Source organism: Paramisgurnus dabryanus, chromosome 6 (genome assembly GCF_030506205.2).
Source record: "Paramisgurnus dabryanus chromosome 6, PD_genome_1.1, whole genome shotgun sequence".
Lineage (NCBI taxonomy): Eukaryota > Metazoa > Chordata > Actinopteri > Cypriniformes > Cobitidae > Paramisgurnus > Paramisgurnus dabryanus.
The window spans coordinates 10,985,748-11,005,685 of record NC_133342.1 but is presented as its reverse complement, the minus strand read 5'-3'; the positions used below and the strand labels follow the sequence as shown (position 1 = coordinate 11,005,685).

General features: G+C 37.7%; 1 protein-coding gene across 1 annotated transcript in view; it reads left to right on the top strand.

The window, feature by feature from the left end:
* Nucleotides 1-19,938, top strand: part of LOC135744126 (receptor-type tyrosine-protein phosphatase mu-like) — a 218,618-nt gene that overhangs the window by 172,446 nt on the left and 26,234 nt on the right. The window contains exons 19-23 of the mRNA XM_073814927.1: nt 4,363-4,556; nt 7,908-7,995; nt 8,184-8,260; nt 12,869-12,905; nt 19,769-19,866. Of these exons, the coding sequence (XP_073671028.1) occupies nt 4,363-4,556; nt 7,908-7,995; nt 8,184-8,260; nt 12,869-12,905; nt 19,769-19,866 (494 nt within the window). The remainder of the gene's footprint in view (nt 1-4,362; nt 4,557-7,907; nt 7,996-8,183; nt 8,261-12,868; nt 12,906-19,768; nt 19,867-19,938) is intronic.

The following is a 19,938-nucleotide window of genomic DNA, read 5'->3' as shown; positions in this document are numbered from 1 at the left end:
ATGAGGATAGATTCAGCTCTGGCACATGAGGACAGATCATGAGACGCTTCAACACCATACAGCCGTGATTCTCAACTGCTTTTAATAAAAGATCCTCTGATTTACCATCAGACATCCACACATTAAACAACAATATGTCCTGGAAATCAAACACCTGAAGTTATGATTGTTTATTTACAGTATAATGTTTATTTTGACTTTATGAGGATGCAGCGATGATGATGATGTCACACAATCTACCCATGTTCACATTTGACCAGCTTCACCCAAAATACAGTAGAGTGATTGGATTCAACGCTAGAAATAAAAATGAAATGTCTTACTTACTATTTTTGTCTTGTTTTCCAGTATAAATATTTAAACATTCTTAAATCAAGATAACTTGAGAGCCAACACCTAAGATTGACAACTGAGGTATTGGGTCTCATTCACTAAGCATGCACAAGTTTGTGCGTGAAATGTGCGTACGTATGTTTTTACGAACAAATCATGATGCATTTTCATACAAGAATATATCTTCTTAATATAACTTGTGCTGCGTTTACACCAGCCGCGGTAGAGGTGTCAAAATCGCGGTTACGAGTCATCCTAAAATATTTTTTATGATATTTGGGTCCCAGTCGGGCAGGTTTTTTTAAATAAAGATGCTAGTTAAATATTTTAAACAATTACAACTTTTAAAAAATGCAGGACAGGGAGTGGGTCGGATACACTATTTATTTTTTATGCGGTCCGAGTTGCGGACAGGTTAGTTGAAAATGTCGGTCGGGTGCGGGTTAACCCGCGCATCACTGACTCCAGGTGACTGCTCGCACACAATATCAAGTGTTCCTCCATGTTAAATGAGTGACTCCGGGCGGGGCTGCCGCCACAGCAGCAAGCAGGCTCCTGATTGGTTAACGCAGCGTGAAAATCCGCTAAAGTTCAAATTTTTCAACTCGGGCATCAGCCGCAAATTTGCGTCAAATACAACATGCACAAAAAGCACCATTCGCACATACCGCGGCAGACCCTCAATTTGCGCCATTCGCGCAAACTAGACGTGCGAATGAGGCGGAATCGCGTCTAACGCACCGAGCCAAACGCCTCATTTGCGCCGCGACACCTCCAGACGTGCGTCAACGTGGCTTCACATTTACTTATCATTTAAATCACTCGCGCTTGACGCCTCTACCGTGGCTGGTGTAAACGCAGCATTATACCACATGTACGCAATAGTCACACAAACTGTGTGTATATGTAAGGAATTATTTTATTATTGGGCCATTTAATTATTTAAAAATAATACACAACTAATCTAAACAATTATTAGTGAATGGGGCCTGTTGTCTTGTCTTGTTTATAAGACTTCTTTGAGAAATAATTAAATATTAATCGAGTGAGTTTATGCTTGAAACAGTTAATATTTACCAGTGATGGGCTTTCTATAGTTTTTAGCTGTGTTTAACTTAATTTAATAAATTTCAATTTATTAAAAACTAATAAATGACTTAAGCATGAATTTTTCTCAGACAACAATGTTCTTAATCCTCTTAGGTGTTGCTTCTCAAGTCAATACTGTATATCTTAATTTAAGAATGTTTTGATTTTTCCATTTTATTTGAGCTTTTATTGTTTTCATTCAGCATTATTTTTTCCCTGCTGACGCATGCAGTTGAGATCCGCTGCTTACTGCATACATCTGAATTATTTGTTTGCATTTCTTTCTTTGAAATTCATTGTATCTGTCCTTCATTGTGATTTGAATCCCATGACAGACCCCCGTACACCGTCAGACTGCCGATCAGAGCGTCTGTTAGTGCTCTGCCTGTTATTGTTGCTTATACCCTGTTCTCCTCTCTTTCTCTTTTCTTTCTCGCTGTCGTCTTCTCGCTGTCTCTCTATTCTCACGTTTAACCTGTAATGTATCTGCTTATAAAGTCCCCATTACTGGTAAGTTCATCAGCTTGACGGGATTCTGTGATTCACGTAGAGGCTCATTGGCCGTCCCCCCTCCCATGTGTCTTGCATGGAAATGTAAACATTACATCACACGCTAACCCCCCCAAATCACACGTGCATCATGCCATCACATTGTTTCTCCACCCGCAGTTTTACAATTACGTTTGTTTGCTTTTTTGAGGTTTCTTTGGAGACTTCCGTGGCTTTGAACATCAGTCATTGTGACGTCACGATCCCTCGTCCAATCATTACGCTCATGTTCTGCTGTGGATTGACAGCACCCGTCAATTACGCTGCCATGGGAAAATGAATTTCGAAACTTTCACATCAGGGATAAACAGGGGCGTATAATAGACACAGGCAGATATTAGCTGTTTACCAGACAGAGCTGATAAATTTGTGATTTTTTTTGTGAAATGAGAGGTCGGTCAATCTTTATCTGTTCTCCACATCCACTCATCCTCTCCTCCAGCGCTGTTTCATGATCCATTCATTGCCATTAGGGGGCGTGCACACCAATGCTTTTTAACGCGTCTGAAAATGCCTGACTGTCAGATTTTTTTCTGCCGGCTGCCAGCTTTCTTCAGCTGAGCGCTTTGGTTTCTGATACTTCTGATTTGTTTATCAGTCATTGAACAATGCGCCGGTTGGTTGTTGTGATATTTGTCCCTCCTCCATTGTGATTGGACGACCGTGTGAGACCTGACATTGACCAGCGGAGTTTTTCACCCAAAGTTTAATATTTTTCAACTCTCGGCGCTCATTGCTGAGCACGGGAAAAACACAGAGCGCCGTCTTTCAGCACGGAAAAAACATACACCGGGCGCGGGATTAAAAGCTTTGGTGTGCACGCCCCCTTACACTTGAACAAATAAGAAGTACTTTTTCCTTTTACAGTGCTCAGTTATTGTACAAAATATTGATACATAATCACCAAAAAGATAAACTTGTTATTATTCATATCTTTTCAAATCTGTATGCTGTTTTCACATGAAACACAACGACACCCTTAAAATTGAAAGATACTTACTTCAAAAAGTTTCAAAAGTTGCATCCAGTCATATAGCATGTCTGCTTACAATGCAAAAGATGAATTTCTAACTTAGTATTTTTGTCTTGTTTTCAATAAAAATATAAAAAATTCTTAAATTAAGATGTATTTTCTTGATGAGCAAAATGACCTAGAAAAAATATAAAATTTAAGTGAATTTGTGCTTAAAACAAGCAAAAACATCTGCCAATGAACTAAGAAAAATGTTCTTAAAATAAGTTTACTTTTTCTATAAACACTTAATCAAGAAATTTTTTCTTATTCCATTGGCAGATTTTTTTTACTTGTTTTAAGCACAAATTTGCCTACGTTTGATATTTTTTTGACTAAACACTAGACTTATTTTCCTAGGTCATTTTGCTCATCAAGAAAATACATCTTCATTTAAGAATTATTAGATCAATCTTTCATCCCTGAACATACGATAAGCAATGCATACCAGTCAAATTTGTAACTCAAGCAAGATGATTACCCTAATGATAAAAAACACGGTTACTTTAATGCTAAGCATTGTTTTATTGTGTGTACTAGTGATGTGCGGGTCAGGGTTTTTTTCCAAATTTTATGAAATATTTGGCCCGTCCCGATCACTCTATCTATTTTTACAACCCGCCCCGCACCCACGACCATTGAAATAGATCTACAAGGCATTTGTAATGTAAATGAAAACAGGCTTTATTTTAACCTAAAGGTGCTTGGAAACAGCTCGTTGAATTTTCCTCTGAATACAAACAGCATACAGTTTTGAAATGTTACGAGCTGTGGTGGCCGGTGACTTATTTTTGGAGGGCGTACGATGCAAAACTCGTAACAACATGTTTTTAGCCTGTAATGTGTATGGCTCATCATGTCAAAATATGTGTTCAGTGCGTGTCATGTTAACTTATGTGCATCACACATCATGGCAAAATATGTGTCTGCTGCAGATGCTTCGAAAGGTTTATGATAAAAGAGACCTCACGTTTGCCGGATGCTTGTTTAATCTCATGTGTAATCAGAGTTTAGTGTTAAGTTAGTGCCTTGTGTGTATTTTGTGAACGTGAGCATCTCTTTTATCATAAACCCTTTTCACGTATATATCGGCACGTATTTTGACATGACGCTTGATGCACATGTTTACATGACGCTACAAACACATGTTTTAAATTCTTGGCTCTTGGAAGAGAAGTCACTGGCCACCACTGGTTATGATAATAAATCATTTTAGGTGAATTATTTTGTTCTTTTTGATCAGGATTTTTTTTAAAGTAATACATCATATTAGCCTCATGACATCACTGTAAAAGGAATTGTGCAGTAAAGTGTTTTAAACTTGAAATGCTTTCGCCGTGCCCACCTCATTGTGACTTGAGCGTGTTTTCTGTTTCTAGATGAAACTCAAACGTTGACCAGTGACACCAGCAGTCTGGTGCAGTCACACACACATTCACTGCGTAAACGTGAAGCCGTAGATGTGCCGTACCAGACGGGTCAACTCCATCCGGCCATCCGTGTGGCAGATCTGCTTCAACACATCACACAGATGAAATGTGCCGAGGGTTACGGCTTTAAAGAAGAGTATGAGGTAATCACCAATCCCATCATTCTTTCATTACCTACCCATCACTTCATTTGTTGTTTTATTTCTTGTTTTTTTGTTTTGTGTTTGCTGACGTCCTTATTGATTTACATCAAGTCTCTTGTGAGCATGTTGTTTCACACGCATTCGGTCTCTTGAATGAGTTTACATGAGCTCACCGACAGTTATCACAGCATCTTACACGTGATCACACAAGTTTAACTTCATGCCTGATTTCTTATCTATCTCTATGATCAGTTATGAAGTCTTATGAGCAGTATTGTAGTTAATAAAGACTCTTTACCTGCCCGGTGTTGGGTTCAGTGTTCTGTTGTATTATACAGTAGATGACGATGTCACAGCACGAACACACAAACGCGCACTGTCAGAGTTTATAAAAGAGATCAAATAAATGATCTGCAGGTAGTGTTTGTTTGTGCTGAAGTAGTTTTGTCCCCTCACTTACACACTGTATCTCTTTCTGACCTCTTCTCTCATGGTTCTTATCTATGGAGCAGATAAATGAGGTAAGATCACACTTCATTTAGTTCATTTCTACAAATGTTAAAGGTTTGAAGCTTTCACTTGTGCTGACAGACGCTAGATTATGTGTTATGGGAAGATAACATTAAAAGTGTTGGTGTTTTAAAGCTGTTTTTGTAGACCGTGCACATTGAGAGACGCAATGGTTTAGGGTTGCCAATCCTTCTTACAGTGATCCACCGCTATATAACACAGACGATACTCCATAGAGGAGAAATAGCGAGGACACAAATCATATAACAATGAAAATTTACATTTGGAGACACTTTTATCTAAAGCAACTTATGATGCATTCAAGTTATAGGCCTAAATTCTTTCTCCTTGGGATCGAACCCGTGACCTTTGGAATGCTGACGCAGTTGAGCTACAGGATAAATAAACTGCACAATAAATGGACAACACACTTAATGTGAATGCATAATTCCTAAAAAACAAATGAAATATTTATCTTATTTATCTAATATTTATAGCTACAGTAGTGTTAGTTATTTACAGTTCTAGTTGTTTAATCTTCATAGGTAAAGTGTTAATGTCTAGTGTTTAGCTTGTACATTTAAGTTTTATTCATCAGAAATACGTGACATTTTTTGAAAGCAATTAAGTTCAATGTCATTAGATATAAAAGTAGATTTAATGTAATAACGAGAGTGTTTTCCTCATCTAGAGTTGGCAACCCTGCCAGTGTCAGTGCTCAGTTTCAGTCTATATTTGGTGTTGAATATGAAAGATGTCTGTGAAATGTTTGCAGTCTTTTATTAAACTGATATTAGTTTACATTGAACTCTTCAGAGATTCTTCCAGCGTCAGCATTTACATTCACAGCACTGTTAAATTTTAAACATGGTCGTCTGGTTTGTTTGTATCTTGAGGTTTATAGATCGTGTTATACTCAAACATTTTTATGTCACTTGTCACAGTTCTTCTGGAGTTTCTTGGTTTGTTGAATGCTCATCATTTATTGTTTTTGATAAAAGCATCTACTAAATGAAGAAATGTCAAGGTAGCTTCCTGCATGGTTCAGAAATATCATTGACTAAACCTGAAATCAAATTTTCAGCTGAATCACAAACCCTGTGTGATGTTATTTATCAATATTTAAGGCAAAGCATTTGATTACATTATACTATAATTTTTATAGTTTTATATAATTTATATACATTTATTATAAGGGAAATCTGGAAGTCAAAAAATAAAATGCTAAATAAATACAAATTTCATTAATTATGAGTGTGTGTGTGTGTGTGTGTGCGTGCGTGCGTGCGTGCGTGCGTGCGTGCGTGCGTGCTTGTGTGCTTGTGTCAAACTTTTTCTCATAAATCAATGGAAAACAGTTTTTCAAGAGACATGCTCTTATTCAAAGTGGTTTCTGCTTGGTTGAAAATGTTACAGAGAAAGAAAAACATTTGAATGTAAAGTTTGTTTTATGTGTTTTATGAATTAATAAATATTTCTTCCAGTCACAGAGTTTTATGATGTATTATCAGATATGTCATAAAATGTTTTTGAGATTCTGCAGTCTTGTTTGCAATTGGTTTGCTTCAGGATGGAGATTTTACATAGCAGATTTAATAAAGCACATGCACATTTTTATGATGTTTAAATCACAAACCAATAAAAATCTTTCTGTTGCACAAGACAAATAACAAACAACAATATTCAAGAGAATCTCAAGTTTTGCTTTAAATTCGAAATGAAATTGAAATGAAAAACTGTAATTTGTTTTGGAATATTGTGGTATTTTTTGTGGTATCTGTGAGCTTCATTATTAAAAAAACATGTGCCCTCATAATTAATCAAAAACGCAAATCTCCTCACTTCAAAACGATCTCTCTTTACTTCCGGTCATATGGATTAAATTTTTGGATTAAACAAGCAAACAAATCTGCCAATGAGGTAAGCAAAAAAATCTTGAACATTTTTCTTTAACACTAAATTCAAGAAAAATTCAAGAAAAATTAGCTTACCCCATTGGCATTTTTATGCTTGTTTTATGCACAAAATCACTTAAATTTGATATTTTTGGTCTAAAAACTAGACTTATTTTCTTGGGTCATTTTGCTCATCAAGAAAAAGCATCTTCATTTAAGAATTTTTAGATATTTTTACTGAAAACAAGACTAAAATGCTAAGAAATTTTTTTTCTTAAAATAATTTTTTGCAGTGCACTGTTCATACTCATGGTTAATGGTTTGAAATAATACTAAGTATTAAACTTAATTTGGTTTGACTTTTGTGAAGAAATCTTAAAATAATTAACATTTACTTGAGATAGATGATATGTTTTCAGAGATTTTATTTGATCAGGAAAGTTGCTGTTGTAGTGAATATTTCATATAAATGTCATAGTTTATAAAGCATTCCTACAAGAAGAACTTACTTCAGACTAAAGCTGGGCCACTTTGTCTGGTTTTTCCACAGCATTAAAAATATTTTGTAACACATATTTACACTTAAATGCTACAACAGTTACCTCACTAGGTATTAATAATTAGTATTAGGAGTTTACTGAGGCAAATCCATAGTTATTGAAGTGTTACCACATATTTCCCAATGAAGCCATTGAGTCATGCTGTGTAACTTTATTCAAGATATTTTTCCTAATCTGTATTATGTCCTGTATGGAGTAGGTGGGAATGATTTGACTGAATTTTGGGAAGGTCACACATGGGGATGTTTGTGATGTTCCTCAGTGCAGCTGATGTTGTAATGAAGAACTCATGTCTGACATCTGATGCTTAAGGACCCTGAAGAGGATTTGTGTCAACTTTTTAAATGGTTAAACTCTCTCTGTGTGTGCGTCTCTGTCTGTTTCAGAGTTTTTTTGAGGGTCAGTCCGCCCCATGGGACTCTGCCAAGAAGGATGAGAATCGGATGAAGAACCGTTATGGAAACATCATTGCATGTATGTACAGTATTGTAAGACAGGAATCATCATATTCTGTGCGAGTACATGAACACAAAGTACATAATCTCATACTTATCTGTGTATATACAGCAGAGGTGAACTGAGCTGTGGTAACACAAACACAAGATAAACAATGAGTGTGAGAGTATAATGACTGTCTCTCATCTCTCTCTCTCTCTCTGTAGATGATCATTCACGTGTAAGGCTGCAGAATCTGGACGGAGAGCAGAACTCTGATTACATTAATGCAAATTATGTTGATGTGAGTACAGCACTCATGACCTTCTCACAAAGATCACTGTACAGCACATACATGCACATGTTACACACACACATGCACACACACACACACATATGCACACATGCACGCGCGCACACACACACACACACACACATATGCGCACAAACGCATGCACACACACACACACACACACACACACACACACACACACACACACACCACACACACACACACACACACACATATATATATATATATATATATATATATATATGCGCACACACATACATATGCACACACTCATGCACAAACACGCACATGCACACACACACACACACATGCACGCACACACATGCATGCGCACACATATGTCCACACATGCACATACACACACACACACATCTTTTTATAGAAATATTAGATGGAATTAATAATTAATTATTAAATGGACTGGTGACTATTTATTTTTTATTGCAGTTCAGTGAATTCTTGTTTCTGTCAGTTTAAAGGTGCAGTGTGTACATTTTAGCGGCATCTAGTGGTGAGGTTGCGAATTGCAACCAACGGCTCAGTCCACTGCTCACCCCTCACTTTTGAAACACATAGAGAAGCTACGGTAGCCGCCATGGGACAAACATGTCATCATCGGATACAGCTTAGTAAAAAAAGTTTGTATGTTAAGGGATTTTGTAGAAACATGGTGGCACAAAATGGCGACTTCCATGTAAGGGGACCCTCGGTGTATGTAGATAAAAACGTCTCATTCTAAGGAATTAAAAACATAACAGTTCATTATAAAAGGTCTTTATACACCCCTGATAATATAGTTTTGAATATTATTTTGCATTTCTGTCAAGAGATGCTTCTAAAAAATTACACACTGCACCTTTAATTTAACTTGCTGTGTGTGACCAATTCAAATGAAATAATTGTAAAACTGATACATTTCTTAAATTCTGTCCAACCCTGACAGAGACAAACTTTTACACAAATAGAGAAATACTTGCTCACATTCACACACATAAACACACAAACCTTTGCACACATACACACTTCCACAAACTCATGCACACAAACACACACAATCTCCTGCACACACTCACAGAAACTCATGCACACACACACACATACTGTACACACTTCCACTCCCGCTGGACACTCGCAGAAGATCAGCAGTGTAAATTATAGAGGAAGTGATGTCAGTGCAGGAGACTTCAGCTTCAATAAAGGGATGCAGGGTGGACAGAGAGATGAATCTGTGCTGAAAGTCATGTTGGGTGTAGTGTTTGATGCTCTTCAACTCACTGTTTCTCCTGCTTTAAACTCTCACTGTGCTCAGATGTCAGCTCATGGACTGAAATCACTGTGCAGAAACAAGAATCTTCTCCATAACTCATTGATGAATACTTGCTGGCGTTTGCTTTGAATGAAGTTTACCGCCTGCATTTCTGTGCATAAATTGAACAGAGCAGATAGATCCAACATTGTGACTGAAGCTGATGTGTTTACAGTGAAAACAATTGTTGAAGTACTCATGATGCAGTGCAACACTATGACAGATATCAGCTGTGTTTAGTGAATACAGCCTGACTGATCGCTCGCAGCATCATTTAGACGCATCGCACCTTCTTGTTTAAAAGAAGATTCCACCCCTAAAATGAAAAATGATGGATTATTTACTCACCTCCGTGTCATCCAAGATGTTTATGTCTTTCTTTCTTCAGCCAAACACAATCAGAGTTATATTAAATAATATCCTGGCACGCAAACCAATGCGACTTCACAAGCCACCTTAATTCAAAATATTTACAACCTTAATTCTAACTGTAGATATTCTTAGTGTTTCTTGGGACTTTGTACATTAAATCTCTGCTCTTTGTCTCGCTCCTGTATTTTTAATAGCTTCATTTGTCAGCGCTGGTTATTAGCAGAGTTTAAGACACTTCCACAAATCCTGATGCATAATGCAGAACGGCCGCTTCACCGATGCACACGCGTCAATTATTTACTCATCCGTCTTTCTCTCGGTGGGTTTATTGTACTTTATGTTTGGCTTGTTCAGGAGATGTTCCTCACAAAGCGTATGCTGGTTATTAGATACAAAGAGTATCTGCATATTGAAGGGCTTCATTATTAAAAGAGATTTGCTGTTGCTGAGGTACTTAGCCGCTCCTCACGCTGATAAGTGAAGCGATGGAGGCTGTTTTTCTTCTCCAAAAGCCTTTTAAGCATCTCTCCAGCCAATAAAGTCTCGCCTGCCACCAAATGTATTTATGTTTTATCACATTTGTCTTTGTTTGCTTGCCGCACGGCTTTGTGTCTTTGTCTTCCCAGTTTGTTTTAGATGGATCTGTTTGTTTGGGTGGCCAATAGAGCATCTCTTAAATCATTTTTATATACATTTGTTTCCTGAAAATGCTTTGCGTTTGCATGTTTATACATCGGTTAACGTCAAAAAGAGTAAAAACCAGAACATGTTTAAAATGTTTTGTTCTTGTTTGCTGTGATTTATCTTTATAGAAACATTATTTACTAAAAATAACTTAAAAGCATTGATTTGTAGATAACTGCAATAGAAGTTAAACTTAATGAGCTCTATCGGACACCCGGCGCAATGCGCGACGCAAGTGTCTTTTGCTAGTTTCAACCTGGCGCAATGATCATTTTCACGTTTAGCGTCACGTTGTTTAAATAACAAATGCATTTGCGTCCAATTTTGCGCCCATGGGCGTTCTGGTCTGAAAATGAGGTGTGTTCAGGCACATTGTTGAAAAAAAAAAAACATTTTCCCGTTGTTAAATTAGCAAAAGTGGAATCGGACACGCCCATTTAGATTGTGCGCCGTGCGCTTTAGACAATGCGCTTAGATCGTTAAAATAGGGCCCATAGTCTATTTTTATATCAAATACAAATCATTGTTTTCATTTTAAATATTTAATCTAAAGGTTATCATGTAGATTTCTGATTGCTGCGTCGGTGTAGTGGCGCTATGGGAACGTCTCCAGGTGTGAGTGCATCTGAATGTGTATATCAAATTCAAACAATGGTGTGGCGTAACTTGTCAGTGACGCGGGAGCCAGGAAGTATAAAAGGCGACCTGAAAAACGCCCTCACTATCTAAAAAATATGGGAAGTACAGGAAGTATGGCAAGGGACATGCAGCGTCCCGTTCCCTTCTCAGGGAACAAGTGTTACATACATTTATAAAGCTGCAATCAGTAACTTTAGCCTCTCTTACACCCTCTCTGTTTGAAATGTAAAATTGCAGTTTTTTGTGGAGCAATTTTTTGTACGAGTAGTGAAAAAGGTTATTTGAACATGTAATATATCTGCCGTGTTTTTCTGACTAAACAAAAGCATTACTTTTGTTTACCTGTTCACATGCTTAAGTGTTTACATGATATTCCCCAGAATGATTGTCATTTAAAATGTTACAGATTAAATGTTGTCATCATCGCACATTTAAACTCTTAGCAACTGTTAACCAAACTACAAACTCTTCCCCATCTGCAGCAGTACACACGTTTGATATATTCAGCTCATCGTCTTTCTGTTTACAGACGTCATCACGCAATAAATACTACAAGTTCATTTAGTCATTTAGCAGATGTTTTGTCCAAAGTTTAAGTTATATTTCTCTGCGAAATCCGACCCGGCTAAGCAAATTATAAACATGTTATATAAACAAAATGAATGATATAGTTGGTTTACATCAGTAAATCCAAACTCTTATTTAAATAAAACCCATCCTGTTTCTCATAGTAATGATTCCTGTTAGGTTCAGAAAGACTTTTATGTCTTTTCATTTTGTATTCTTGTGTTATCTTACTGTGACATGTTGTTTAGCTCAGATTAAGCACTTCTTTATTTCTCATTGTGCTCCTTGTAATACATTTGAGATGAAAGTCAGCACATGAGAGAAGAAAGCAGATCCCAGCTGAATTTCTGATGATTGTTTTGTTTTAAAGGACTGAAACAAAAGTGTGCTAAATACTCAGATGACAGAAATACTGCAGGCTGTGTTGATGTTGAAGGAGTTCAAGGTTTGGCTGGTGAGCAGGGTTTAGTTAGCCAATACCATCAAATCTGTGTTTGATCTGAGGTAACTGTGTAAGGATTTGTTTAGCAAGCAACTTATAATGCATAGACTGTAAGATGGATGTAGTGTCCGTGACGTCACCCCTAGGTTTGTGAAGATTGTTTTTGAAGCTTAAAGTAGGCGGTGTCTGACGTCGCCATCTTGGCCGCGCGTCACTGAGCATCACTCGCAGATATCTGAAAATGGGTAAAAAGGTGGGACGTGAGTGAAGCTGAGGTGACTGGTTGCTGAAACCACACCAGCCTAGCTTGACTCTAGGGACGCCAGTGGCTGTTCAGCCATCACTGAAGTAGCCACGCCCCATTAATATAATTTAAACGGATGAGTTACAAAAAAAATCACCCCCCCCCCTAACAGTTGTCAGGAAGGGCAAAATTAGTTAAAATTACTTTCTGAACACCCAAGCATACATCACTGATGTGTAAACACATAGGATTTCATAGTATTTACATGCATAACATCATTTCAATTTTATTGTATTTTTTTAATGACAATATCTGTTTTATATGTGATCTTTCTTTCTCTTTCAGGGCTATCATAGACCGAACCACTACATCGCCACACAAGGTAAGAGTCTCAGACATCCCTTCATGTGTGTTTGTGGAGGCAGATGGCTATAGTCCACTGGGTCTTATTCACTTAGACTGAGTTTGGCTGGTGTGTGTGTTTGTGTGCCCTTCTCGTCTTCTCGGCGATAAATCAGGTCTGGTTGAGATGGGCGGCACACGGGCGGCATATTAAATAAATAGATTAAGAGGCGCACGTTTGTCACTCGACTAATCTGGTCTGCAGAGGGCTCAGCCGTGACCTCGCAGGTTAAAGCTGATGAATGCCTCATTGATACCTTGACTGTGTAGTGTGTTTGTGTGTGTGTGTGTGTGTGTGTGTGTGTGTGTGTGTGTGTGTGTGTGTGTGTGTGTGTGTGTGTGTGTGTGTGTATGTGTGTGTGTGTGTGTGTGTGTTTGCCATCTCAATCTGCCAGTGTGGAGTGGGGAGTTGCATAATTATGTGTTTATCAGAGCATTGCATGCATTTCTCCTCTGTGTCTCAATTATAACAAACACACAAGCACATCCTAAGAGTCCACAGCAGACGTAAACATCCATCACTCTCTCCTTGTGTGTCTTGTTTCTCCCTCTCTCTGATTTCAGTGTAGTTTAAATGAGATTAGTAAAGATTGAATTAAATGTGTGTGAGAATGCTTGAGGATTCATCTCTACCTGTATGATGCCTTTCATCTCTCAGGACACGCTGCACATCTTACCATAGTAACAGTCATGATTTAATGAATGTAAAGATCTCATAGAGGAGTTCTTGATTCATTTAGACCAATCTATATATGCCAAACTGAAAGTGGACAGGAAGTAGACACGAGGACACTTCCCCTCAGGACGGCCACGACACCAGAGCAAGAAAGAAAATATTGATGTTCTCTGCAATACATAAATAATTGATCATTTTCATTGTAAGTTTGACATGAGAGCGAGACAGTCAGACAGACAGACTTTCTCTTAGCAGTAGTGACTCGTGGGACAGAATTCGTCCTGAGACACAGTGGAGAGGTCGAACTGTGAGGAGGATGATGGGAGATTTTTACCTCTGTCTGCTTATAGAAGAATAATGTATGAACTGTCAGTGTGGAGAGATATGATGGGATAAAAGAGCCTCACTTTATACTCAATGAGAGAAAAAAAATCTTATATGAGTCATATACTCGTATGTGAGTGAGTGATGAAGTGACTGTGTGTGTGTGTGTGTGTGTGTGTGTGTGTGTGTGTGTGTGTGTGTGTGTGTGTGTGTGTGTGTGTGTGTGTGTGTGTGTGTGTGTGTGTGTGTGTGTGTGTGTGTGTGTGTGATTGAGGAAGCGAGTAAGTGAAAGACTGAGTAAGCAAGTGAAAGAATGAGTGAAAGAGTGGGTGAGTAAGTGAGTGAGTGAAAAATGAGTGAAAGAGTGAAAGAATGAGTGAAAAAGTGAGTGAGTGAAAGAGTGAGTGAGCGAGTGAAAGAATGAGTGAGTGAGTAAAAGAGTGATGGAGTGTGTGTATATGAGTGAGTGAGTAAAAGAGTGAGCTAGTAAAAGAGTGACTGAGCGAGTGAATAAGTGAGTGAGAGTGATGGAGTGTGCATATATGAGAGAAAGAGTGAGCGAGTGAAAGAATGAGTGAAAGAGTGATGGAGTGTGTTTATATGAGTGAGTGAGTGAGTAAAAGAGTGAGTGAGTAAAAGAGTGACTGAGCGAGTAAATAAGTGAGTGAGTGAAAGAGTGATTGAGAAAAGAGTGACTGAGCAAGTGAATGAGTAAATGAGAGTGATGGAGTGTGCATATATGAGAGAAAGAGTGAGCAAGTGAAAGAATGAGTGAAAGAGTGATGGAGTGTGTGTATATGAGTGAGTGAGTGAGTGAGTGAGTGAGTGAGTGAGTGAGTGAGTGAGTGAGTAAAAGAGTGAGTAAAAGAGTGAGTGAGTGAGTGTGAATAAGTGAGTGAGTGAAAGAGTGAGTAAGAAAAGAGTGACTGAGCGAGTGAAAGAGTGATGGAGTGTGTGTATATGAGTGAGTCAGTGAGTAAGTAAAAGAGTGAGTGAGTAAAAGAGCGAGTGAGTGAGTGTGAATAAGTGAGTGAGTGAAAGAGTGAGTGAGAAAAGAGTGACTGAGCGAGTGAAAGAGTGATGGAGTGTGTGTATATGAGTGAGTCAGTGAGTGAGTGAGTAAAAGAGTGAGCGAGTAAAAGAGTGACTGAGCGAGTGAATAAGTGAGTGAGTGAAAGAGTGAGTGAGAAAAGAGTGACTGAGCGAGTGAACGAGTGAGTGAAAGAGTGATGGATTGTGCATATATGAGAGAAAGAGTAAACGAGTGAAAGAATTATTGAAAGAGTGATGGAGTGTGTGTATGTGAGTGAGTGAGTGAGTGAGCAAAAGAGTGAGCGAGTAAAAGAGTGACTGAGCGAGTGAATAAGTAAGTGAGTGAAAGAGTGAGCGAGAAAAGAGTGACTGAGCGAGTGAACGAGTGAGTAAAAGAGTGATGGAGTGTGCATATATGAGAGAAAGAGTGAGCGAGTGAAAGAATGAGTGAAAGAGTGATGGAGTGTGCATATATGAGTGAAAGAATGATTGAAGGAGTGAGTGAGTGAGTAAGTGAAAGAGTGAACGAGTAAAAGAATGATTGAAAGAGTGAGCGAGTGAGTGAAAGAATGAGTGAGTGAAAGAGTGAGCGAGTGAGTGAGTGAAAGAGTGAAGGAGTGTCTTTGTACATGAGTGAAAGAGTGAGCGAGTGAAAGAATGTATGAAAGTGAGTGAGTGAGTGAGTGAGTGAAAGAGTGAGTGAGTGAGTGAGTGAGTGAAAGAATGATGGAGTGTGTGTGTGAAAGAGTGAATAAATTAGTGAGTGAAAGAGTGAGTGAGTGAGTGAAAGAATGATGGAGTGTGTGTGTGAAAGAGTGAATAAATGAGTGAGTGAGTGAGTGAGTGAGTGAGTGAGTGAGTGAGTGAGTGAGTGAGTGAGTGAGTGAGTGAGTGAGTGAGTGAAAGAATGATGGAGTGTGTGTGTGAAAGAGTGAATAAATGAGTGAGTGAGTGAGTGAGTGAGTGAGTGAGTGAGTGAGTGAGTGAGTGAAAGAATGATGGAGTGTGTGTGTGAAAGAGTGAATAAATGAGTGAGTGAGTGAGTGAGTGAGTGAGTGAGTGAGTGAGTGAGTGAGTGAGTGAGTGAGTGAGTGAGTGAGTGAGTGAGTGAGTGAGTGAGTGAGTGAAAGCCTGTGCATGGATGCGAGTGAGTGAGTGACAAAGAGTGTGTGTAAGTGAAAAAGTGAAAGTGTGAGTAAAAGAGTGAAAGATTGTGTGTGTGCGTTTCCTTTCAATCTGAACATTCTATCACTCACTTACTCACTCACTTAGTCACTCTTGTGTAATTTAGCCGTGTGAATATTCTGTAAGCATTACCTGTGCTGTTTCACAATAGAAAGTGATGTGGGTTTGAAAGGCGAGTCAATGACAACAGAATCGATCTTTTGAGATGTAGTGTTGCTTTTATGAAAACTGAAGTGTGTATGAAGCTCAGCTGGACTGACAGGCTCTGGTCTGAAGCTCAGAAGAAAACATGGATACACACAGACACACACAGATTTGAACTGATCCCTCAATAGCAGCTTGAGCTCTCAGTTATTAGATAGATGGAGTAAAAACAGAGTAAACTCTGGTGGTCTCTTCAGCATGAGTTACAAATGTCAATACATTATTAATCATCTAGCAACATGCTTAAAACTCCTCTGAACACCTGAGCAACACCCTCACATGTTTCCCAACAGATAAGCCAATGTTATGATCCAGAACAGGTGTGTGTGTCACTAACATGTAAAATTAATGAGCACACACTTTGTGTCTATCAGTCACTTTACATTATGCTGTTATAGGAGAATTCAGCACACACACATACTCGAATACATCAGATGAAAAGTGGTAGTTTTCCAGAAGTGTCTGTCAGCAGCTGTCGACAGCTGAGGTTTGTGATGCGGGTATGTGTGAGCAGTTTCCACCCTTTTTTGGCAGAATCTTCAGACTTCAGCATAAAGTTTTCTCTTTTATAAAACTTTGCAAGCAAGTTAGTAGCAGATTCATTTTCCTGGAAAGGTATTTTTAAATTAAAGCACATTTATTTATACTGTATGAATGTTTTTCTGAATGTCACTAGATGTGAAAGATGGAGTTACTGTTCAGTGTCGCTGGACAGTGGCAACATGCTGGATCTGAACCGGTTTATACCACCCTGCAAAAAATGACTTTCTTATTTAGTATTTTTGGCTCATTTTCAGTAAAAATATCTAAAAATTCTTAAATCAAGATGAAGTTTCTTGATGAGCAAAATAATCTAAGAAAATAAGTCTAGATTTAAGACCAAAAATATACTAGGTGAAATCTGCCATTTGGGTGAGAAAAAAAATCTTGAACATTTTTCTTGCACTGCAAAAAATGATTTTCAAGAAAAAGATTTCTTAGTATTTTTGTCTTGTTTTTAGTGAAAATATCAAAAAAATCTTAAATTAAGATGCTTTTTCTTGATGAGCAAAACGACCCAAGAAAAAAAGTCTAGTTTTAAGACCAAAATATCAAATTTAAGTGATTTTGTGCATAAAACAAGCAAAAAAATCTGCCAATTGGGTAAGCTAATTCTTCTTGAATGTTTCTTGAATTTAGTGTTTAAAAAATTTTCAAGATTTTTTTATTACCCCATTGGCAGATTTTTTTGTTTGTTTTATGCACAAAATCACTTAAATTTGGTATTTTTGGTCTAAAAACTAGACTTATTTTCTTGGGTCGTTTTGCTCATCAAGAAAAAGCATCTTAATTTAAGAATTGTTTGATATTTTTACTAAAAACAAGACAAAAATACTAAGAAATCTTTTTCTTGAAAATAATTTTTTGCAGTGTAAGAAAAAGGTTTAAGATTTTTTTCTCACCCCATTGGCAGATTTTTTTTGTTTGCTTTAAGTACAAATTCACTAAAAAATGTAGGTCATTTTGCTTAATTTATTTAAGATATTTTTACTGAAAACAAGACCAAAATACTAAGTAAGAAAATATTCTTTTTTTTTTTTGCAGTACAGGACCTTTTTTCTGACCGAAGTTATCTGACCAAAATGTAAAGGAAAGATTAAGTTTGATTGTTAAATGTGTTTAAAACAAACATTAAATAATCCCATCGTATGACTCACAGAATTCCAATGCACACATTTTTGGTGGTTACATAAACCAAAGCCAATTTCAAGAATTAATGGGAGAAAAATGGATTTAAAGATGATAATAAAATAGCCCCATACGACTTAAGTATTCTACTCAAGTAGTCAATGTGCAAAAAAATAATATTGGCAATTTTTGACCAGTAGTTAATAATGTTGTCATGCGTGCTTATTTAGTTTTTGAGTTTTTCAAAGATGACAGCCAGACCTCAGCCTCAAACAGACCCACTTTTGCTTCTGTGAATCTCAGATGTAAAATCTGCTAATCCAGAATGTGTTTGGTAGAGATGTGTGAGACAATAAAGTCTCTGGAAACATCTCACTGTCACGCTGTCAGTGGCGTTCCTCGTCTGTCTGTACATGTTGTTGGCCGTGCGCTGGTAAGTGCTGCAGATCAACGCAAACCCACTCAGCAGATGTCCTGCTTGCCTCCCACTATGCTGGGAAATATTACCCATAATCCCCTGGGGCGTGTGGGCAGAGACAGAGTGGGAGTGAAGGCATTTGAGGAGTCAGAGACTGTGAGAAATTAAGGTTTAATATTACTACACATTAGATGAACTCGTGCTACCTGAATGTCAACACATACCTGACATCTCAACCAAATACTTCAAATTCAAATGAAAATTTGTGCCCATAAAAAGTCTTATTTTTTAATAAAATATTGCAGTGTTCATTTATTATAAACTATTTACCCATGTGGGTCATTACTTTTTTTAATTCATGTGCCCTCATAAACTTTAATCAAAATCTTAAAATCTACCTCCGCTTGTGTCGATCATTCTCTGATGAGGTCAATTTGACGGCATTCTATATCCAATCAATTCACAGTGGTAAACTGTGCCACACCCACTGTTTTCCTCGTGTGATATTCTATTCACTCGGAAATATGTGGTCAGGCCTTTTCCATTCCACGATTATGGAACAATCCTCTCTTAGCAATGCGTGAAGCCCCCTCTTTATCAATTTTCAGATCCTCTTTATTAAAGCACTTCTATAACTTGAGGCTTGAATTGGATTTGTTGAGGGTATCACCACACAATTAGCCCACTTTGTGTGCTTGATTTTTATTGACATTCAATTTTTTAGTTTTTTTGATTTTAATGTATAATTTTTGAACAGTCTGTACAGCACTTTGGGCTGTCCTTGTGACAGTAAAAATTGTCTTTATAAATAATAAACCAAACCAACTATGTCCTGTCTACTGTATCCCCTGATATTTTATCTAACCAAACTTCTACTGTGCGCAATAGAATAACAAACACATGAACAGATAATCAAGATGAATTGAAACCGTAAAGCTAAACTCAATGATCGGCTGTGTTTGGACACATAAACAGTTCAACCAAATCACCTTGACTCATATTTCTTCATCACAAAAGTATAACTCATCCCAAAACAGTGTCATTGAAGTCAGAATCATTTAAAGTCTCCATGAACAGGAATTTGTGATCGACTTACCTATTATCATATGTCATGCCTACAGTATTATGTAGACTTAGATAATGAATTAGCAAAATAATATTTTAGTAATTACAATCATTTTTTGTGAGTCAGTGAATGACTGTAGTAAAACATTCTGCTGAACACCCGCTGTACTGTGACAAACCTCGGGACAGTCTTTGTAACACATGACCTCTCATGGTTTATTTTGTAAGTATCTTTAAATGCTTCATTACTCATACAGTATTGTGTTTACAGGACCCATGCAGGAAACCGTCGTGGACTTCTGGAGAATGGTCTGGCAGGAGAACACCGCAACCATCGTCATGGTGACCAATCTAGTAGAAGTTGGCAGGGTGAGTGTGTCGCTTGTGTGTTAAAAGTCAAATGTCTGGAGTCATGAGTATGTTAAACCAGTGGTTTTCAAT